Source organism: Myotis nattereri, assembly GCF_964212035.1.
Source record: "Myotis nattereri genome assembly, chromosome: X".
Lineage (NCBI taxonomy): Eukaryota > Metazoa > Chordata > Mammalia > Chiroptera > Vespertilionidae > Myotis > Myotis nattereri.
The window spans coordinates 144,808,624-144,827,825 of NC_138078.1; the positions used below are offsets into that span (position 1 = coordinate 144,808,624).

The 19,202-nt window shown below is 39.2% G+C and overlaps 1 protein-coding gene across 1 annotated transcript in view; it reads left to right on the forward strand.

Moving 5' to 3' along the window:
• Positions 1 to 14,613, forward strand: part of WNK3 (WNK lysine deficient protein kinase 3) — a gene marked incomplete at its 3' end in the record, with an annotated part of 103,364 nt that extends 88,751 nt beyond the window's left edge. The window contains exons 18-23 of the mRNA XM_081115437.1: positions 5,210 to 5,441; positions 5,816 to 5,946; positions 7,070 to 7,689; positions 10,167 to 10,381; positions 12,113 to 12,315; positions 14,284 to 14,613. Of these exons, the coding sequence (XP_080971563.1) occupies positions 5,210 to 5,441; positions 5,816 to 5,946; positions 7,070 to 7,689; positions 10,167 to 10,381; positions 12,113 to 12,315; positions 14,284 to 14,613 (1,731 nt within the window). The remainder of the gene's footprint in view (positions 1 to 5,209; positions 5,442 to 5,815; positions 5,947 to 7,069; positions 7,690 to 10,166; positions 10,382 to 12,112; positions 12,316 to 14,283) is intronic.
• Positions 14,614 to 19,202: the final 4,589 nt, after the last annotated feature.

Here is a 19,202-nt window from a genome sequence, read left to right on the forward strand (position 1 = left end):
AATACCATGTTGGAATAGTAATTTTTTTTTTTAGTAATTTTTTAATGTCCAAATATGTCTTTATTTTACTTCACACTTGATTAATTATATATGGTAGGATCATTTTGAGTTAATTTTTGTATATTGTATTAGAGAAGGGTCCAGCTTCAATATTTTGTATGTGGACATCCAGTTCCAGCACCACTTCTCATTCTTTGTTATTACAAATGGAATTGTTTTCTTAATTTTCTTTTCAGATTTTTTTATTGCTAGTGTATAGAAATACAACTGATTTTTGGGGGGGTGTTGTATTCTACAAGTTTGCTGAGTTTATTAGCTCTAACAGCTTTGGGTGTATTATTTAGGATTTTCTATATAGTATATAAGATCATATCATCTGTAAATAGAGAGTTTTATTTCATTTCCTGTTTTTCTTATTTATTAACTTTTCATTTCACGCTTTCATCTCTGTCCCTTTGCTTTCTGTACTGGGATAATTTCTCTATTTTTAGGCTGTTTCCAATGTCCTATTCAGCTATTTTTTGTTTGTTTGTTTTTATTTATTTTATGGTTCTTTTTTTTTTAATTGCTTAAAGCAGGGGTCCTCAAACTACGGCCTGCGGGCCACATGCAAATATAAATATTGTATTTGTTCCCGTTTTGTTTTTTTACTTCAAAATAAGATATGTGCTGTGTGCATAGGAATTTGTTCATAGTGGTTTTTTTTTAAACTATAGTCCGGTCCTCCAACGGTCTGAGGGACAGTGAACTGGCCCCCTGTTTAAAAAGTTTGAAGACCCCTGGCTTAAAGTATTACAAAGAGTATTACATAGGTCTCCTTTTTTTTTCTTCTCCCCTTCACATTCCCCCGGCCTCCCCTAACCCCCAGTGTCTTGTGTCCATTGGTTATGCTTATATGCATGCATACAAGTCCTCATCTCTTACCCCACCTTCCCACCACCCAACCCTCCCCAGCCTTCCCGCTGTACTTTGACAGTCTGTTCGATGCTGCTCTGCCTCCATATCTATTTTTGCTCATCAGTTTATAATGGTCTTTATTGTCCAGTAATGAGTGAGATCATGTGGTATTTTTCCTTCATTGACTGGCTTATTTCACTTAGCATAATGCTCTCCAGTTCCATCCATGCCGTTGCAAATGGTAAGAGTTCCTTCCTTTTTAGAGCAGCATAGTATTCCATCATGTAGATGTACCACAGTTTTCTAATCCACTCATCTGCTGATGGGCACTTAGGCTGTTTCCAGATCTTAGCTATGGTGAATTGTGCTGCTATGAACATAGGGGTGCATATATCCCTTCTGATTGGTGTTTCTGGTTTCTTGGGATATATTCCTAGCAGTGGGATCACTGGGTCAAATGGGAGTTCCATTTTTAACTTTTTGAGGAAACTCCATACTGTCTTCCATAGTGACTGCACCAGTCTGCATTCCCACCAGCAGTGCACAAGTGTTCCTTTTTCTCCGCATCCTCTCCAGCACTTCTCGTTTGTTGATTTGTTGATGATTGCCATTCTGACAGGTGTGAGATGGTACCTCATTGTTGTTTTGATTTGCATCTCTCGGATGATTAGTGACTTTGAGCATGTTTTCATGTCTTTCTGAATGTCCTCTTTTAAAAAAGTGTCTGTTTAGGTCCTTTGCCCATTTTTTTGATTGGATTGTTTATCTTCCTTTTGTTAAGTTGTATGAGTTCCCTATAAATGTTGGAGATTAAACCCTTATCGGTGATTACATTGGCAAATATGTTCTCCTATGCAGTGGGCTTTCTTGTTGTTTTGTTGATGGTTTCTTTTGCTGTGCAGAAGCTTTTTATTTTGATGTAGTCCCATTTGTTTATTTTCTCTTTAGTTTCCAATGCCCTAGGAGATGTATCGGTGAAGAAATTGCTTCGGCATATGTCTGAGATTTTGTTGCCTTTGGATTCCTCTAGTATTTTTATGGTTTCCCGTCTTACATTTAAGTCCTTTATCCATTTTGAGTTTATTTTTGTGTATGGTGTAAGTTGGTGGTCTAGTTTCATTTTTTTTGCATGTATCTATCCAATTTTCCCAACACCATTTATTGAAAAGACTGTCTTGACTCCATTGTATGTTCTTGTCTCCTTTGTCAAATATTAATTGAGCATATTGGTTCGGGTCGATTTCTGGGCTTATTGAGCTATTTAATATCGATGGTTATGTTTTTAATTTCTAGTAATTATATGTACATTGTTTTTTTCTTGTGGATGTTGTATATTCATACATCTCTTGAAGATATTAGTCTTATTTTATATTTTTAATGCTATTTCCTTGGCTATTCTTCTGTTTGTTGAGTTTAGTGGTTTTTTTTATTGTGTTGATTTCCCTTAAGTGTTTGGTGATTCTTAGTTATGTACTCATCTTTTCTTCCCCCCCATAACATGTTTTGTTGGTCGCCTCATAAATACTATGCGTCATTATTATAAGCTTCCTCCAGTAATTTGGAGAAAGGCATGGGCCATGCTTCCTGGCACTGAATTACACCTTGTTTCTAATGCTGCCTAGGGCAGCGGTCGCCAACTGGTGGTCCAAGGACCACTGGTGGTCCGTGAGGTCCGAAAGGTTGGCACCCGCTGGCCTAGAGGGTGGCCCAGTAAACAAGCTTCCCCTTTTTCTTGGATGTTGTCTCCTCCCTACATTGCTGACCTTTCCCTTGGCCACACACATTTTCCTCTTCCCACTCTTGATTTGGGAGCAGATGTCTCCCGCTGTCTTTTGCTTGCTGTGGAGGTGGAGAGAGAAGGACCAGACTGCCTGGCTGTTCCTTTTTTGCTACCCCAAGCAGTTTACCCTTCCACTCAGTGAGCATTGAATAAGTCAAGATCTCTGTTTTTGTGCTGTTCACATTCCAGTGGGGGAAGATAGACCCTAAAAAGATAAATAATTAAGTAAAGGGCTGTAATAGCAAGACTCGGGATGACTTCATGTAGGGTGGTCAAGGAAGGACTTGTATTTGGCGGTGACATTCACAGATGGAGACCTGTGCCAGGAACCAAAAGAAGGCCAGCATGTAGGAGGGTGTTATGATATGATGTTGAAGAGGCAAAGAGAAGACAGATCGTGTGGAACTTTATAAGTGTTCTAGCCAACCACTAATTATCTTGGTCGGCCAGGATTCTCTCCCACTGCCCATATCCGCCACTCGAATTTGCAACATTTTGTAACAGTTCCTGCATATGTCATGGGCTGCCTTTTCCTCCTTTAATTATATATGCATATGTCTACATCTGTTTTTCCTGTCGTGTCTGTGAATTTGGATTGGTAAAGGAGGCTAGAACTTGTATGTGATTTACCACATTGATCCAGTTATTACTTATGAAAAGTCTTGTCTGTAATTTCAGTGGGACCAATGCAACACTTTCTACATTATAATATCATTGAGAATATTCTCTTTTTAAAAAATATTTTTTATTGATTTCAGAGAGGAAGGGAGAGGGAGAGAAAGATAGAAACACCAATGATGAGAGAGAATCCTTGATTGGCTGCCTGCTACACGCCCCATACTGGGGATTGAGCCCACAACCCGGACATGTACTCTGACCAGGACTCAAACCGGGACCCTTCAGTCTGCAGGCCAATGCTCTATCCATTGAGCCAAACCAGCTAGGGCTATTTTTCCTCTTCATGAAGGTAGTATTATTACCATTCCAAATGGGATTTTGGAAAATAAAAACTGATTGTTTAGAATTTTATTTTCAATCACTGCTAACCTGCCCCAAATGTTAATTCTTACCCAAGACTGCAATATACTTAGTGCCACTTAGGCTGTCTTCCTTCAGACAAATGCTAAATTCCATTCCTTGAGCTTTTTAATACTCCTTTAACTTTCTTTTTTTTAAATATATTTTAATGATTTTTTACAGAGAGGAAGGGAGAGGGATAGAAAGCCAGAAACATCGATGAGAGAGAAACATCGATCAGCTGCCTCCTGCACACCCCCCACCGGGGATGTGCCCGCAACCCAGGTACATGCCCTTGACCGGAATCGAACCTGGGACCTTTCAGTCCGCAGGCCGACGCTCTATCCACTGAGCCAAACCGGTTCTGGCTCCTTTAACTTTCTAGACTAGTAGTGACCATTCTCATGTTTCCGAAAGTATTTTTGATTGTGTATATTAATTTTTGTGTTAATTATTGTAGGAAACTTATTTTTAAAGTGCTTATTTAGACTACAACAGTTAATTCTGGCTTTTTTAGGAGAGGGATAGGAGGTCAAGAAGAGGGAAGAGTAATTTTATTGCCAGCCATGTGTGGCTTGATGTTAACAGTTTTTGAGCATGAATTTGAAATAATTTTGAGATCCATTGTAAATTTCTGTGTGCTTACATAAAGTAAGAAATTTGATTTGGTAATATTTTCCTGTAAATCTACATGTTTAGATAACAAGCATAAATAAAAATGTTCAGTTTAAAAATATAGGGTTTCGCACAGCCAGTGTGGCTCAGTGGTTGAGCATCAACCTATGAACCAGGAGGTCACAGTTAGTTTCCTGGTCAGGGCACATTCCCGGGTTGTGGGCTTGATCCCCAGTAGGGGACATGCAGGAGACAGCCAATTGATGGTTTTCTCTCATTATTGACGTTTCTGTCGCTCTCTCTCCCTCTCCCTTCCTCTCTGAAATCAATTTAAAAAACATTTTAAAAAACTTAAAAAGAAGAAAAAGAGTATAGGGTTTCAGTAACCATTTTTAGTAAATTAGTGCATATGAAGGAAATAATTTTAATTTTTCAAAGTTGCTATAAGGGAAAATATTCTAGGATTGAAGATTCATATTCTCTTCTTGTCTAAATAATATATATTTTTTATTTACTGATTTTAGACAGAAAAAGGGAGGGGGGGAGAGAAGGAGAGACAGCCATTTGTTCCACTTATTTATGCACTCATTGGTTGATTTTTATATATGCCATTACCTGGCATTGAACCCACAGCCTTGGTTGGATGGGGACGACACTCTAACCAACTGAGCTCTGCCAGGGCCTGATGTCTAAATAATATTTTTAAAGAAAGGGGAAGGCTTCATTCTATAGCTTGAATACTTCAGGTTCTGTCTGAAATGGTACTATTAATGCAAGTATACATGGCATTCTATTTTTGATTACCGATTAGTCCATACAAGAAACTGCAATGGTATAACCAACTGCTACACCTTATCTAAATTATTACCATTTTGATTTTTGTCTTTTTGTCTCCATTAGGAGATGTCCCCAGATGCCTCACTTCCAGGGGATCCAGAGGCCCATCCTGCTGCTGTGCCAAGCGGTGGAGCCACTCGTCTGCACACAGGAGGTGGATATTTTGGCCTAAGCTTTACTTGTCCTAGTCTCAAAAATCCTATTAGCAAGAAATCCTGGACTCGCAAATTAAAAAGCTGGGCATACAGGCTACGGCAGTCAACCAGCTTTTTCAAGAGATCAAAAGTCCGTCAAGGTAGTGTGCTTACAGTCAGGGACCTAGACTAGGTAACATCACTTTTCATTTACTTCTGTTTGGTTTTTGGTTTTTTTCTTCATACACAAATGTTGCCACTTTTTCCACGTAGCCCATGTATGTGACACATCCCATTAATGTCATTGCCACTTTATTTTTCCTTCTGTAAGAAATTTGATTTTGTAGTTTTCCATTTCATATAGATACTAAGTCGGGATAAATCTTGCAATGTCTGGTTGAGAGTTAGGGTAACACTTTTTAATTGTCTAGCCGGAGTTAAGCTTTTTCTGCTTTTCTTCATTTTTTGGTAATGAAAACAAATTTAGTCTTACCCAATTTTCTCTTTTCTCCTTACAATTTGGCGAAACTTACAGTGGAAACAGATGATGTGATATCCACAGTTGCTCCTGATCCCATTCCTCTGGTAGTAGAGTCCACAGCTAATAGTAGGCCTTTGAGTAGATGCAAATTGATGAGTGGATCCTTTCAGCGGGGACGGTTCCAGGTTTGTGCTTTTCATTAAATCCTTATCTACAGTGCATTGTAACAGGCAACAGCATTGAAGACAGTGTAGATCAGTGCTTCTCAACCTTCCTAATGCTGCAACCCTTTAATACAGTCCCTCATGTTGTGGTGACCCCCAACCATAAAATTATTTTCGTTGCTACTTCATCACTGTAATTTTGCTACTGTTATGAATCATAATGTAAATATCTGATATGCAGGATGTATTTTCATTGCTACAAATTGAACATAATTAAAGCATAGTGATTAATCACAAAAACAATATGTAATTATATGTGTGTTTTGCGATGGTCTTAGGCGACCCCTGTGAAAGGGTCGTTCGACCCCCAAAGGGGTCTCGACCCACAAGTTGAGAACCGCTGGTGTAGATCATTGTCATATTTAATTTGCATCCCTTAATCTTTTGAAGCCATCCAGTAAAGGTGTCTAAAGAAATGGGGATTTATATAGGGGGATAAATAGCGATGGAAAATGAATGAGTGAATGAATGAATGGCATCCTTTAAAAAAAAATGGATTTTAGTAGCTGGAAGAGAACACAGAAAGGGTTCATTATTTTGTGGTGGGAGATTGGGTCATCTGTTTTTATAATTCCCATTTCATGTCTTTTAGAATCTTGGCATCTTTAATTATGGACTTTTTTAAATTGTGGAATTTTATTTGCGCAATCAGTGCCAAGGTTCTTTACCCAAGGGGACCATTTGAAAGCCTTTGAAGCTTTGGTGGGGTAGCTCAGTGGTTAGAGCCTCGTCCCCATACACCAGGGTTGTAGGGTAAATCTGTCAGAACACCCACAAGAATCAACCAATGGATGCATGAATAAGTGAAACAGTGTTTCTCTCTCTCTCCCTCCCTTCTTCCCTCCCCCCTCTCTCCTTCCATCCCCCCCCCCCTTGTCTCTTTAAAATCAACAAATAACAAAATTAAAAAGAAAGACTTGCAATGTGGGGAGATGCATGGGATTTTAAAGCTTTGGTATTACCAATATATGTACGTCACAAGCAGAACAGCCACTTGTCTGTGCCACATGTTGATCCTGAATTTCTTTGTGGGTTTGCTCTTTAGTTAGGCGGAGCCAGCCACTTTTGCCTTTTTGTGTCTCAGGTGATTACAATCCCTCAGCAGCAGGCCGAGAAAGTGACATGCAGTGGAATACAACACGGGTCAGCCTTCAATAACATGCCAAGCCATTCTAGTGAAGAAGCTCCAGCCTTCACTGAAACAGCAAAGGCTCAGGTAGTAGAACTAGAACCTGCCACGCACAGTCCAGAGACTGTATTTTCTCCTCAGAACCTAGAAGCTCTTCATGAAACCTTTCAGGAAGTTAAACCAATTCCTAAACCAGGAGACAGCTCATCTTTCAGCACAGCTGGTGAGACTGATGGATCTTCTATAACCCCGGAAAAGGAATTGGAAGAAAACTCAGCGACAGGAAATAGCATGCAGTCTGGCTCTGAACTGCCGCTCAAAGGGGGAGAGAGACTTACTGTTGAGAAACAGCTTTGCTCTGATGGTGAGTTTTCAGCCACTCTTACTGACACAGGGAACTCTGTGGCAGAGAGTCATCCGGAGAGCGATCAGTGCCTACCACTCCAAGCAGAAAAATTCTGTGCTGAGACAGAGGACTCGGTCTTCTATTCACCATCTTCCCCAATGAGCAGTGATGATGAATCCGAAATAGAGGATGAGGACTTGAAGGTGGAGCTTCAAAAATTACGAGAAAAGTAAGAACTGTTTCTCTTTTGTCACCTAGCTAGTTGCCCTGGGTTTGGTTTGTTTTTGTTTGTTTGTTTGTTTGTTTGTTTAATGTATTTTTATTGATTTCAGAGAGGAAGGGAGCAGGAGAGAGAGAGAGAAACATCAATGATGAGAGAATCATAGATCAGCTGCCTCCTGCACGCCTCCTACTGGGGATTGAGCCCGTAACCCAGGCATGTGCCCCTGACTGAAATCGGGACCTTTCAATCTGCAGGCTGACACTGTATCCACTGAGCCAAACCAGCTAGGGGTGCCCTGGGTTTTATACAACTGTTAGGTTGCTAACTAATTTAGGACTGGTGGCATTTTAAAATATATTTATTTTTATTGATTTCAGAAAGGAAAGGGTGGGGGAGAGAGAGAGAAAGACATCGATGTGAGAGTGGGACATGGATCTGCTGCCTCCTGCATGCCCCACACTGGGGACTGAGCCCACTATCCGGGCATGTGCCCTGACTAGGAATTGAACCATGAATTCCTGGTTCATAGGTCGACGCTCAACCAGTGAGCCATGCCGGCTGGGCAGGACTGATGACCTTGTAATGATTGAAAACTACAAGGACAGCATCAGATCCCACTAGTTATGAACTCAGTCCTACAAGACTTCCCCCCCCCACCCCGCCCCAGATGCCAATCACAAGTCCTGGTGGTATTACCTATGCTTCTGACTAGCCTGTTATAAATTGGAGGTTCCCACCAACGGATGCAACTCAAGAACAGCCAAATGGCAAGGTATGGGGGTAGGAACATGGAACTTCATGCACTCCCATGAGTGCCACTCTCCGACCATCCTAGAAACTCTCCGAACCTTGTAATACAGGAATTTTTATGGGATCTTGATCTAGATAGGTGTGACTGAGAAAATCATTGACCATAGGTGATTAATTTAATCTCCAGCCGCACCCCTCACCAGAGGTGGAGGGCCGGGGGAAGCTGAAAATTCTCATCCTATAATCACTTGGCTGGTTCCCTTGGGATTTTTACAGAAGTCACTTGATTGACCTAGACACCAGTGTGAGGTTGTGCATCGTTTCTCATTATGAATAACAAGACACTCCTTTCATCTTTCTTACTCTGGAGCTATTTCAGGAACTGGAGCTATTTGAAGACACAAGACCAAATAATATAACAAACGATTCTCCCATTGCTCTTATCACTTCGGAAATTACAAAAATCCATCTCCTATTTCTCATGCCCTAATATAACTTCTCAGCCACTGTGACCTGTTTCATTTACAAATATATAGTTTTTGCTTTTGACAAAAGTTTATCATAATACACGTTATGCTGCAGTTTTTTACTTAACTTTGTCACCAGTGTATATTCATGTTTGCACAAATAATCTTTATTCCATACACTGAAATAGCTTATCACCATTGAAAGTTTATTTAATCTCTCCTTAATGGACATTTCAGTTTTATCCCATGTTTTGCTTGAAGTGAACATCCTTATTTTTTATACAGTTATGCAAGTATTTTTGTAGGCTCAATACCTAAAAGTAGAATTGATGTGTTAAAAGATATGCACTTTTTAAATTCATAGATAGTGCTATTGTTATCAAATGTAGCTATACCGTTTTGCACACCAAACAAAAACATATGAAAGTGCCTATTTTCCCACTTCTTAACAACATTGGGCTGGATATTGTTGATCCTTTTAGTTTTATTCCAATCTGATGAATTCATTTTTTTAAAAATTGTATTAACTAAAAGTGAGGTTGTGCATCATCTCATTTATTTGTTTTTTGTATTTTTCTTTGGAGTCACCTTTTCATATTCTTTCCCTCTTTTCTAAAAGATAGTTTCTTTTTTTCTTACTGATTTTTAAGAATTATTTACATATTCTAAATAGTAACCTTTTCTATATAATGCAGATACTTTTTTTCTTGTTTATACCTGCATCATATAATAAAGAAAAATTTGATATTATCAATGCTCTGTGACTTTAAATTTTCTTTTGCCGTTTTTCACTATATTGAAGTTTTAGAAATTTATTCCTGTCAGTTTGTTGACCTTTCTTCTTTATGTCTGATTAGTTTAAGGATATGCTTAAGAAGACATTTCCCTGCCCTAGCTGGTTTGGCTCACTGGATAGAGCGTCCGCCTGCGGACTGAAGGGTCCCAGGTTTGATTCCGGTCAAGGGCATGTACCTGGGTTGTGGTCACATCCCCAGTGGGGGGTGTGCAGGAGGCAGCTGATGGATGTTTCTCTCTCATCGATGTTTCTAACTCTCTATCTCTCTCCCTTCCTCTCTGTAAAAAATCAATAAAATTATTTTTTTTAAAAAAAGACATTTCCCATTTTAAAATTGTGAAAACATTCTGTATATCCACATCCTTCATCTAAATTCCTTGTTAAACTTTACTTGTACTGGTGTGGCATTTTTTAGCTCATCTGTATGGAACCAGCACCATTAAAACGCTTTCTGCCTCATTTTTATGTAGACATATTCAGGAGGTAATAAATCTTCAAACCCAGCAGAATAAGGAGCTTCAGGATCTCTATGATCGCCTCCGGGCAATTAAAGATAGCAAACATCAGTCATCTGTGGTTTCTCTGCCATCTGCATCCCCATCGCGTCGACCAAGATCTTTAAGAAGCAAACTTCGAAGCCGCCCCCAGTCCTTGACACAGGTGGACAGTGATTCAGCTGCTACAGGTAAATCGATTTTAAAAAATGGTTTTAAAAAAAACTGGTCAAAGATCAGCAAAATGAGAAAAATAATGATCATGTATTTTTTATTAAGCTAAGATGATTTGAAGATGTGCACAATCTGAGATTCTTTTCTACTTTTTTTGGTGTTAAATGTTCTTTTATGAAATAATGATGAGGATAGATGAGAGATTCTGGAGAGCAGATTAATGTATTTCATGTTTTTATTTGGAAAACAAATACCTTAAGGCCCAATTTCAGTCCCCAAGTACTTTTTGAAATTTTAGCAATTAATGGGAACTGCTGGTTTAACATTTAGAGTTTGTTGTGTGTTGCCAACAAAGTTAATCTTAAAATTATAGTCATGTTCTATCTGATACAAGATCTTTATTACTTATGAGAATATTAGAAAATGTACTTTTTTTTGTTAAGCCTCACTTGATATTTTTTCCATTGATTTTTAGAGAGCATGGAAGAAAGGGAGAGAGAAACAGAGGAACATGAACATGAGAGACACACCAATTGGTTGCCTCTAGCACCCTCCCAGACCAGGGCTGGGGATGGAGCCGACAACCAAGGTATGTACCCTTGACCAGACTCAAACCCATGACCCTTCAGTTGGAGGGCCAACACTCTAACCACTGAGCAAACCCAGCTAGGGGTGTACTTTTTTTTTTTTTAAGGATCAGTCTCTATTTAACTATTAAAGAAGTTGTTAGTTAAGTCAGACTTCCTTGGTTATATGTGCAAAGTCAAGGTGGAAGTTGAAGGTGTACGTTAAGGATGTATGTGAGATTTCAATAGAATTTGTGGTAGATGGAATGATGGTCACCCCCCACCCCAAGACATCTGTGTGTAAATCCCTGGAACATGTGACTATGTTCATTTATATGGCAAAGTGGAATTGAAGTTGTAGATGGAATGAAGGGTGTTAATCAGTGGATTTTATTTATTTTTTGTTAATCTTCACCCAAGTATATTTTTCCATTGGTTTTCAGAGAAAGTGGAAGGGAGGGGGAGCGACAGAGAGAGAGAGAGAGAGAGAAACATTGATGTGAAAGAGGCACATTGATTAGTTGCCTCCTGCACGTGGTAGCATGGGAACAAGCCTGCAACTGAAGCACATGCCCTTGACCAGAATCGAACCTAGGACCCTTCAGTTTGCAGGCCAATGCTCTATCTACTGAGCCAAACAAGCCAGGGCTCAACGAACTTTAAAATAGGGAGATTTTCGCCCTAGCTGGTATACTGAAAAGAGAGTTCCTGTCTCCGCTTCATATTTCCAGGCCTGGCTCTATGGTAACTAATTGCGTTAACCCAGGCACGTCAATTAATTTTTCTGGGCCTCTTCTCCCCATTATAAAACTACTGGTTTAGATTAGACTTCTAAGATTCTTTCTACTTTTGACATTCTGTGATTGTTTTTTTAACTCTTCTAAGTATCTATCTGAGGAAACTGATGAAAAGATTAGGGTTGATGCTAATTTTTTAAGCAACATTACTATTTATTGTACTTGATTTATACCTAAGGTGAACATATTATTTGCAGTCCAGACAAGAGGAAATGTTTGAGAATGAAAGGAGTATTGTTAGTAATTACTTCAGGACAACAGCTTTAAACCAGAACTGCCCCAGCTAAACTGAAATGTCTGCTTACTCTGTCAATTGCATTGGTGTTCAAATAGAGTATTTATCATTTTTAATTCCTTTTCATGGTTTCCCTGGTTTTCCTTATAGATCCACCATGTGCGGAGAGTAATACATCATCAAGCCAGCAATCTCCAGCTAGTAAAAAAGGGATGTTCACAGATGACTTACACAAATTGGTAGATGACTGGACAAAGGAAACAGTTGGAAATTCTCTTATTAAGCCAAGTTTAAACCAACTTAAACAGAGTCAACACAAATTAGAGACTGACAACTGGAACAAAGTACATGAAGTAAGTTGTTTATACCCAATTCTCTTTATTTATAAGAATTAAAACCCTGGCTGGTGTGGCTCAGTTGGTTGAGAGTCATCCTGTACACCTAGGGGTCCTAGTCAGGGCACATGCCTGGGTGTGTTTGATATTTAGAGAGTGGAAGGGATGGGGAAGAGAGAGAAACATTGATGTGAGAGAGACATATCCATCAATTGTCTCCGCATGTGCCCCAACTGGGGCCAGGGATCGAACCTACAACCCAGTTACGTGCCCTTGATCAGGAATCCAACCTGCGACCCTTTGGTGCGCACGTCAACACTAACCATTGAGCAACACCAGCCAGGGCCTGAGATGCTTTTGAAATATCCAATTCAGTCTTTTAAAAATAAAGTCACATTATTGTTCATAAAATGCTTGTTATAGAATTTAATCAATGCAGAAAAGTACAAAATTTAAAATACTGCCTTCAAATCCCACCACCCAAATATAATTGTCACTAGCTTTAGATAAGCACCATTTTAGGTATCTTTCCATGTCTGTATATGGATACATGGAAATCCTATATAATAAAAGCATAGTATGCAAATTGCCCCCTCAACCTAGAGTTGTCCGGGAATTTGACCAGGGGGCAGGGCTGGCCAGGGGAAGGAAAGGAGGCCCCAGCCTGCAGCCACTAGAGACCCTATCAGTGCACAAATTTTGTGCACTGGGCCTCAAGTATATGTATAAAAAATGCAATCATACTGTATATGCTCATTTGAATCAGAAGTGTTAAATTCAGTTTTACTTTAACAGAACAAAAACACTGATTTGAAAAGGGATTGCTGAAACTTAAGCAAATGTCTGGGGGTTTTTTCACCTCAAAGAGATATTGTCATTTTTTTAAAAAAATATATATTTTATTGATTTTTTTACGGAGAGGAAGGAAGAGGGATAGAGAGAAACATCGATGAGAGAGAAACATCGATCAGCTGCCTCCTGCACACCTCCTACTGGGGGTGTGCCAACAGCCAAGGTACATGCCCTTGACCGGAATCGAACCTGGGACCCTTGAGTCCTCAGGCTGACGCTCTATCCACTGAGCCAAACCAGTTAGGGCTATTGTCATTTTTGTTTCAAGCTCAAAATCTTTACCCTAACTTTAGCTTGAAACTTTCAGTTTAGTTGAAATGGTTTTAGCTTGACCATTCACTTTATAAGAACTAAGCATTTGGAACTGATACCAATCTCGCCTTTGAGTTGGAATTATTTACTTCCATTAGACTTATTAGTCCCATGTGCATAAGATTTCAGTAATCTTTATACATATGCTTAATCATAATACAATATGATAAGAAGAGTCAGACAGGAATATATTTCCTCAATATTGCCAAAAGCATAATTGTCTTGAGTTTAAATTTCCAAAAATATAACAGAAATGTCAGACTTTATTTAAAGACAGTGAGTAGAAGGGGGTAGGGAGGTGACATTTATTGAGCACCTACTGTATCCTAGGCTCTTTCCCCCATGCCATACTAAATCATGCTCTCCTGTCTTCAAAGAATTATGTAATATAGTAAGATGGGCTATTGTGTGTGGTGCTGAATAAGGGAATGCCCGAGACTGGCAGAAGGAAATTAAAATAGAAGAGTAATGCTAGCATGAGGGCAGGAGACACTAAACTGAACAGAGATTTAGCAGGGCCCTTAGAGTTAGCTGGAACATTGTTCAAATCCTCAGCTCACTATGAATTTGCTTAGTGTGTCAGCTGTTATCAATTTTGAGCTTCTTTTTCCACATCTGAAAATGCCTACCTTGCAGGGCAGTTATGAAGATGAAATAGACAAGGTATGTAACTATGCTTAGCACACAGAAGGTGCTGCAAAAATGGTAGCCACTCATAGTAATCATGGGAGCAGTAAGCCAAAAAGAATAGGAAGGAACATAGATGGGTAAAAGCTTCTGCCAAATAAACTGATCTTTTGTTTTTATTTTTGTTTTCATTAGAATACTCCATCTGCTCTGGGCTACACACCAACATGGATTTCTTCTCTGCCCCAAATCCGTGGAGCTGTTCCCACCTCCTCACCACAAGGACTCCCACTCCCTTCGTTTCCGGGGCCATTACCATCATATGGAGTGTCCCATGTCTGTCAGTATAATGCTGTGGGGGGGCCCAGTTATCCAGTACAGTGGGTAGGAATTCCCGGACCAGCTCAACAGCCTGTGGTCATACCTACCCAACCAGGGCCACCGTTCCAGCCAGGAATGAATTTGCCTGCGTTTTCATCGTCCTCAGTGCAGAATCCATCCACGAACCCTCCAGGTCCCAAATGAATCAGAGTAAATGATGAATGAAGAAAAGGGAGCTTTTCTTCAGAGTTATTTCCGGGACACCTAAGATATTAAACTTTCTTCTTCTTGGGTTCTGCCATCTTTTCCTCTTTTGAGTTTACTTTCCACTGTATTTTTTGGGGTTCCGATGTAGTCTTTGATATAGCTCGTCATTCTGTAGAACTGTGCAGTTTGTACATAGAACACTGCGCACAGAAATGTTTTTCACTTCAAATCCTATCCTCTTTGATACTTGATTTTTTAAAAATACTCTTCAGAATGCTTTAAATGAGCTCGGCTTGAGCATTACCATTTCCAGGACACTTACCATGAATTGCTGAAAAGCCTCCATTTTTTTACTGCTGCCAACTGCAGCTGGATGATACTTTTCTTTAAAATGTATAAATACTGTTTAAATTGATATTCCCCCCATGTGGACAGAGTGAGATCCTCCGACAGCCGGAGTCTTGTGGGATTCTTCACATGTTTGTCTTAGGTTTACCTCTCCCAGAAGGCAGGGTAATGCTGCAGGAAATGTTTTGGTGTATAAAATTAGAATAACTTTTGTCAACTGATATAGAACATGAGCCCTTTTTAATGTGATTTTCTTCCCGTCTTCACAGCTGTAGGAGTGAAGCCTTGTTCTAGGTGAGGCGGAAAGAAAGGATAAAAACAGAACTGTAACAGTTCCTTGATTCTGCAGATAATGTAGCTGTTTTAGGATTTCCATAGTAATTCAAAGCAGCTGTCTCCTTGTTTCTCATGTGCACACTGCGTTGTTTTTGAGCATCTGAGAGGCATTGGTTTGGCTTGCATTCTTTTGCAAGGGATATATTGCAGCTGATATGAATCTCATTTGGGGGGAATCTTTGTATTCCTAACAAAGAGGATTCAAGTCACACCTCTATTGACCCATTCTTCCGACGTGAAATTTACTTGACACAGTAGGTTTTGTAGGTTTCAAGACTTACACATGAAACACTGGCTTTACAGGGTTCTAAGAGATGTGGGGTATACACTGTCCTGCAGTGAAATAGTAGATCCTCGAAGTATACTATTTAATTGCCCTTAGCTTTTTTTTATTGCCTTTTTTTTAGTTGTTATAATTTCTAGTTAGTATCTATAGCCTCTTGTTTTTAGATCTTAGATTATTTTTGCATCCTCTTTAGAATCTGCGAGAGGTCACTGTCAAGTTGCACTTTACTGGGTTTTATCCAATTTAAGGAGGAGGGGAGGCAATGTCAAAATATACACTTTTGGTTTTCAAAGAAGGTTAACTATAATCATCTTAAAAGGCTGGTCACAGAGTTACCTAATACTCAGTCTGTGAAACCCGAGTCAAAATTCGTAAATGGTATTTACCCACCGCCACATACACATGTTTAAAATACTTTTCACTCTTGACAATTTCAAGGTGGTGTCTAGTGCACATTTACCTTAAGAACAAGTTCTGTCTACTGGTAAACATTCTAAATTATCACCCAATATTTCTGTTAACAGATTTTCTTCCATATTCTACTACAAATTTTAGCCCATGAGCCTGCCAGGTAATGAAGCAAACTTAATGGGTGTACTTTTTTTTTTTTTTTTGCACCGTTTACTTTGTGACATTCAGCGCCCTTTCTAAATAGATATATGTCTTATACTGCTTACCTGAGGATTGCCCTCGCCATTGTGAAGATTCTGTCACTATCATTTGGGGCATATAGGGTAGCATTTTGAGAATTGCTGTTGGTAAGAGCCAAAGTTTCTTTTCATATGACATGCTAGTTTGGATGAGTCTTCCTAAATCTTATGTACAAATTCTTCAAATTCCTTACACAGTATTGCTTTGCGAGTTGAAGTGATTTTAGGACAGTAGTGTAATGCAAATGCTTGCATTGCAGTGTTTACCATGTATACAAAAACAATGTGCCTAAAATTTGTAATTCTTTCAAACTGCTCGTGTTTCATTAGATGATTTGGATTTGTGTGATTGCATTGAGGCTTATAACTTAGAACGGCGGTCGCCAACCGCTGATCCAGAAAGTGAAAATACTGCAGGTTTTAAGGTCCCTTCTTCTCTAGTCAAAATCCTTTTTTTTCTTTTTAAAAATTGATTTTTGGAGGGAGGAAGGGAGAAAGAGAGATGGAGAGTGACAGACATCTATGGGCTGCCTCCTGTATGCACCCTGACTGCAGATGGAACCCGGGTATGTGCCCTGACCGGGACTCAAACCTGCCACCTTTCAGGGTCCAGGACAGCTCTCCAACCAACTGAGCCACAATAGCCAGGGCTCTAGTCACAATTCTTTTAAACAGTGTACCTACCCCAAGATGAAAAAAGCTCCATGGATAATATGCACAATTACATTTATTAATGGCTGCTCTATATCACATGCCCCACGTTTTGCCACCACCTCTGTTTTATGTCTGATTCATCATTTGTTTGCCTGCGGACTTTTGCAGTGCCTTGTAGTATTTAGAATCTTTTCAGATTTTTTGCTGGAAAGAAAAGTAGTCTTCTAAAGTTTGAAGATGGTGAATAGTGTACTGCCGAGTCCATGCTGACTGCAGTGGTTGGGTTAACATATATGTTATGTATACATTGTGTATATGTAACGTGTGTGTAAGTTTAAAAATGCAAAAAAAGTGACTTTGTGTGGAAATGAAGAAAACAGTGTTATTCACGTCACTGTGGGGTTTTTATTTATTTTTTCCATTACTTAAATGTTTGATTCAGCTTATAGTCACTTTGACTGTAAATATTGGCTAGTTTTCTATATAGGGATTTTGCATTATTTCCTAACTTTTTGCTAAATCATATAATAGTGCTGTTTGCATCCTTGCTGAGGTACTTTTCCAACCCAGAAATAATTAATTCTTGAGGTAAAGCTCAGAAATTCCCTTCTTACTTAACCAAGAGCCTACTGTATAACAAGGGCCTTCTACCCACTTCCCAAAAACAAACTGTCCTTTTCATTTTCCTTCTTGTGGGAGAGAAAAGGGTTGTACTATGTCATCTGCTTGTACCGTTTCTTTGGGGGGTAGTCTGAATGTCCAGCCACCATGTTTACTTCTCAAAATGCAAGTCTGACGAATAGTACTGTACCTCCATACGTGCTAATGTGAGCATCTCTTCATGAATTACCTGCTGCTATGTTTGTGAAGTTGGGTGGAACATCTTAAGAATATGAAACCAGTATTGGTGTAAATCTAATGAAATTACCCTATGTATATTTGTAGCAGTCTTGATTCTCTGTTTAAGGTAATTTGCTGTAATATAACCAATAGCCATTCTGTTTCTCATCCTCTTCTTACCAGTTTTATATCGAGCATGAATTCTAATGGTTTGACAGCAAAATTATCTGTGGAAGTTTAAAAGGCACTTTTCCGCTGCGATTTTTAGATTGAGTGTAGAATGTTTTGAGTGTAGAGTATGATGGGATGTATCATTTTAGAACCCCAGGTTTAATTCCAGTCCAGTTGCTTTTGTTAATCTACCTCGTTTTCAGTGCTGTTTGGGGGTGCACAAGTAAACACTGCCTGTGAAACTTGCTTTTTTTTTTTTTGCCTTGATTCTCAGTATTCTTTCAGGTTATTAATGTAGCCTGCCTCTTTGTCCCAGCGTTAACTCTGAATTAGTGATGAGGGGGACTATCACTCTGCCACCGATCTGTGTTTAAGTGATGAGAGCCACATGCATCTCTGAAATAAGCTTTGGGGATTTGGGAGTGGAGAGCAGATAAATAAATCCAGCTGTGGCAGTATAGAAATTAGTTGTAAAATGAGCAAATGATAAGAAAGTACCCAAATTAGACAGTTCAGTGCCTGTAACTTTGCGTCTTTTGTTAGAGATGCGTTTCTTATCTGTGTGCCTAAAGGGCTATGGGTGAAACTGTTTTAACTAACTACCACAGTGAAATAGCTTGACAAATCCTACATCGGTGGCCTGTCATTCAGCATATTAGCATCTGCGAGATATTTGCAATGATGTTTTGTTACCTGGAAATAGCTGTATGCTTTCACTTGAATTGTAGTTGGTGATAACTTGTTCCAATCTCTAAAGTTTATTGGAGGCATTGAGTTTCTTTGCTGTCTTTTCCAAGTGTTGGAAATGATGCATTCCTTTTTCCCCAAAAAAACTCAGCAAATGTTTGTAAACCACATGGTCCTTGTTCCACATGTTTACTGTGTGCAACACTACAGCATATTTCATGGTAGCAAATACTGTATTTCAGGCTTTGTGCACAAGTACATTCCTGAGGTATATGTGCCATTGGTTTGGGATTCAGTTTTTTCATCTTTTTGGTTCAGAAAAATTTGTGGTGGCATGTGGGCCATTTTCTGGAATAGATTGTTCACATTTCATTGTTTATTGATGAATTGTTTCCCCACCTGATGAACCAGAAGGGGCGGGGGACATAGAAAAGACAATTAATTGATTTGGTAAATGTAATTTCTGGGATTGACATTGTTTTCTTAAAAAAAAAAAACAACCCCAGACTATAAAATGGTGACAGTCAAACTTGCTAAAATCCTTTGAAGTGAAATTAGCATGAAACTTTAATGGAGCCAAATGCTTTCAGGTCACCCCGGAGATAGTTTTACAT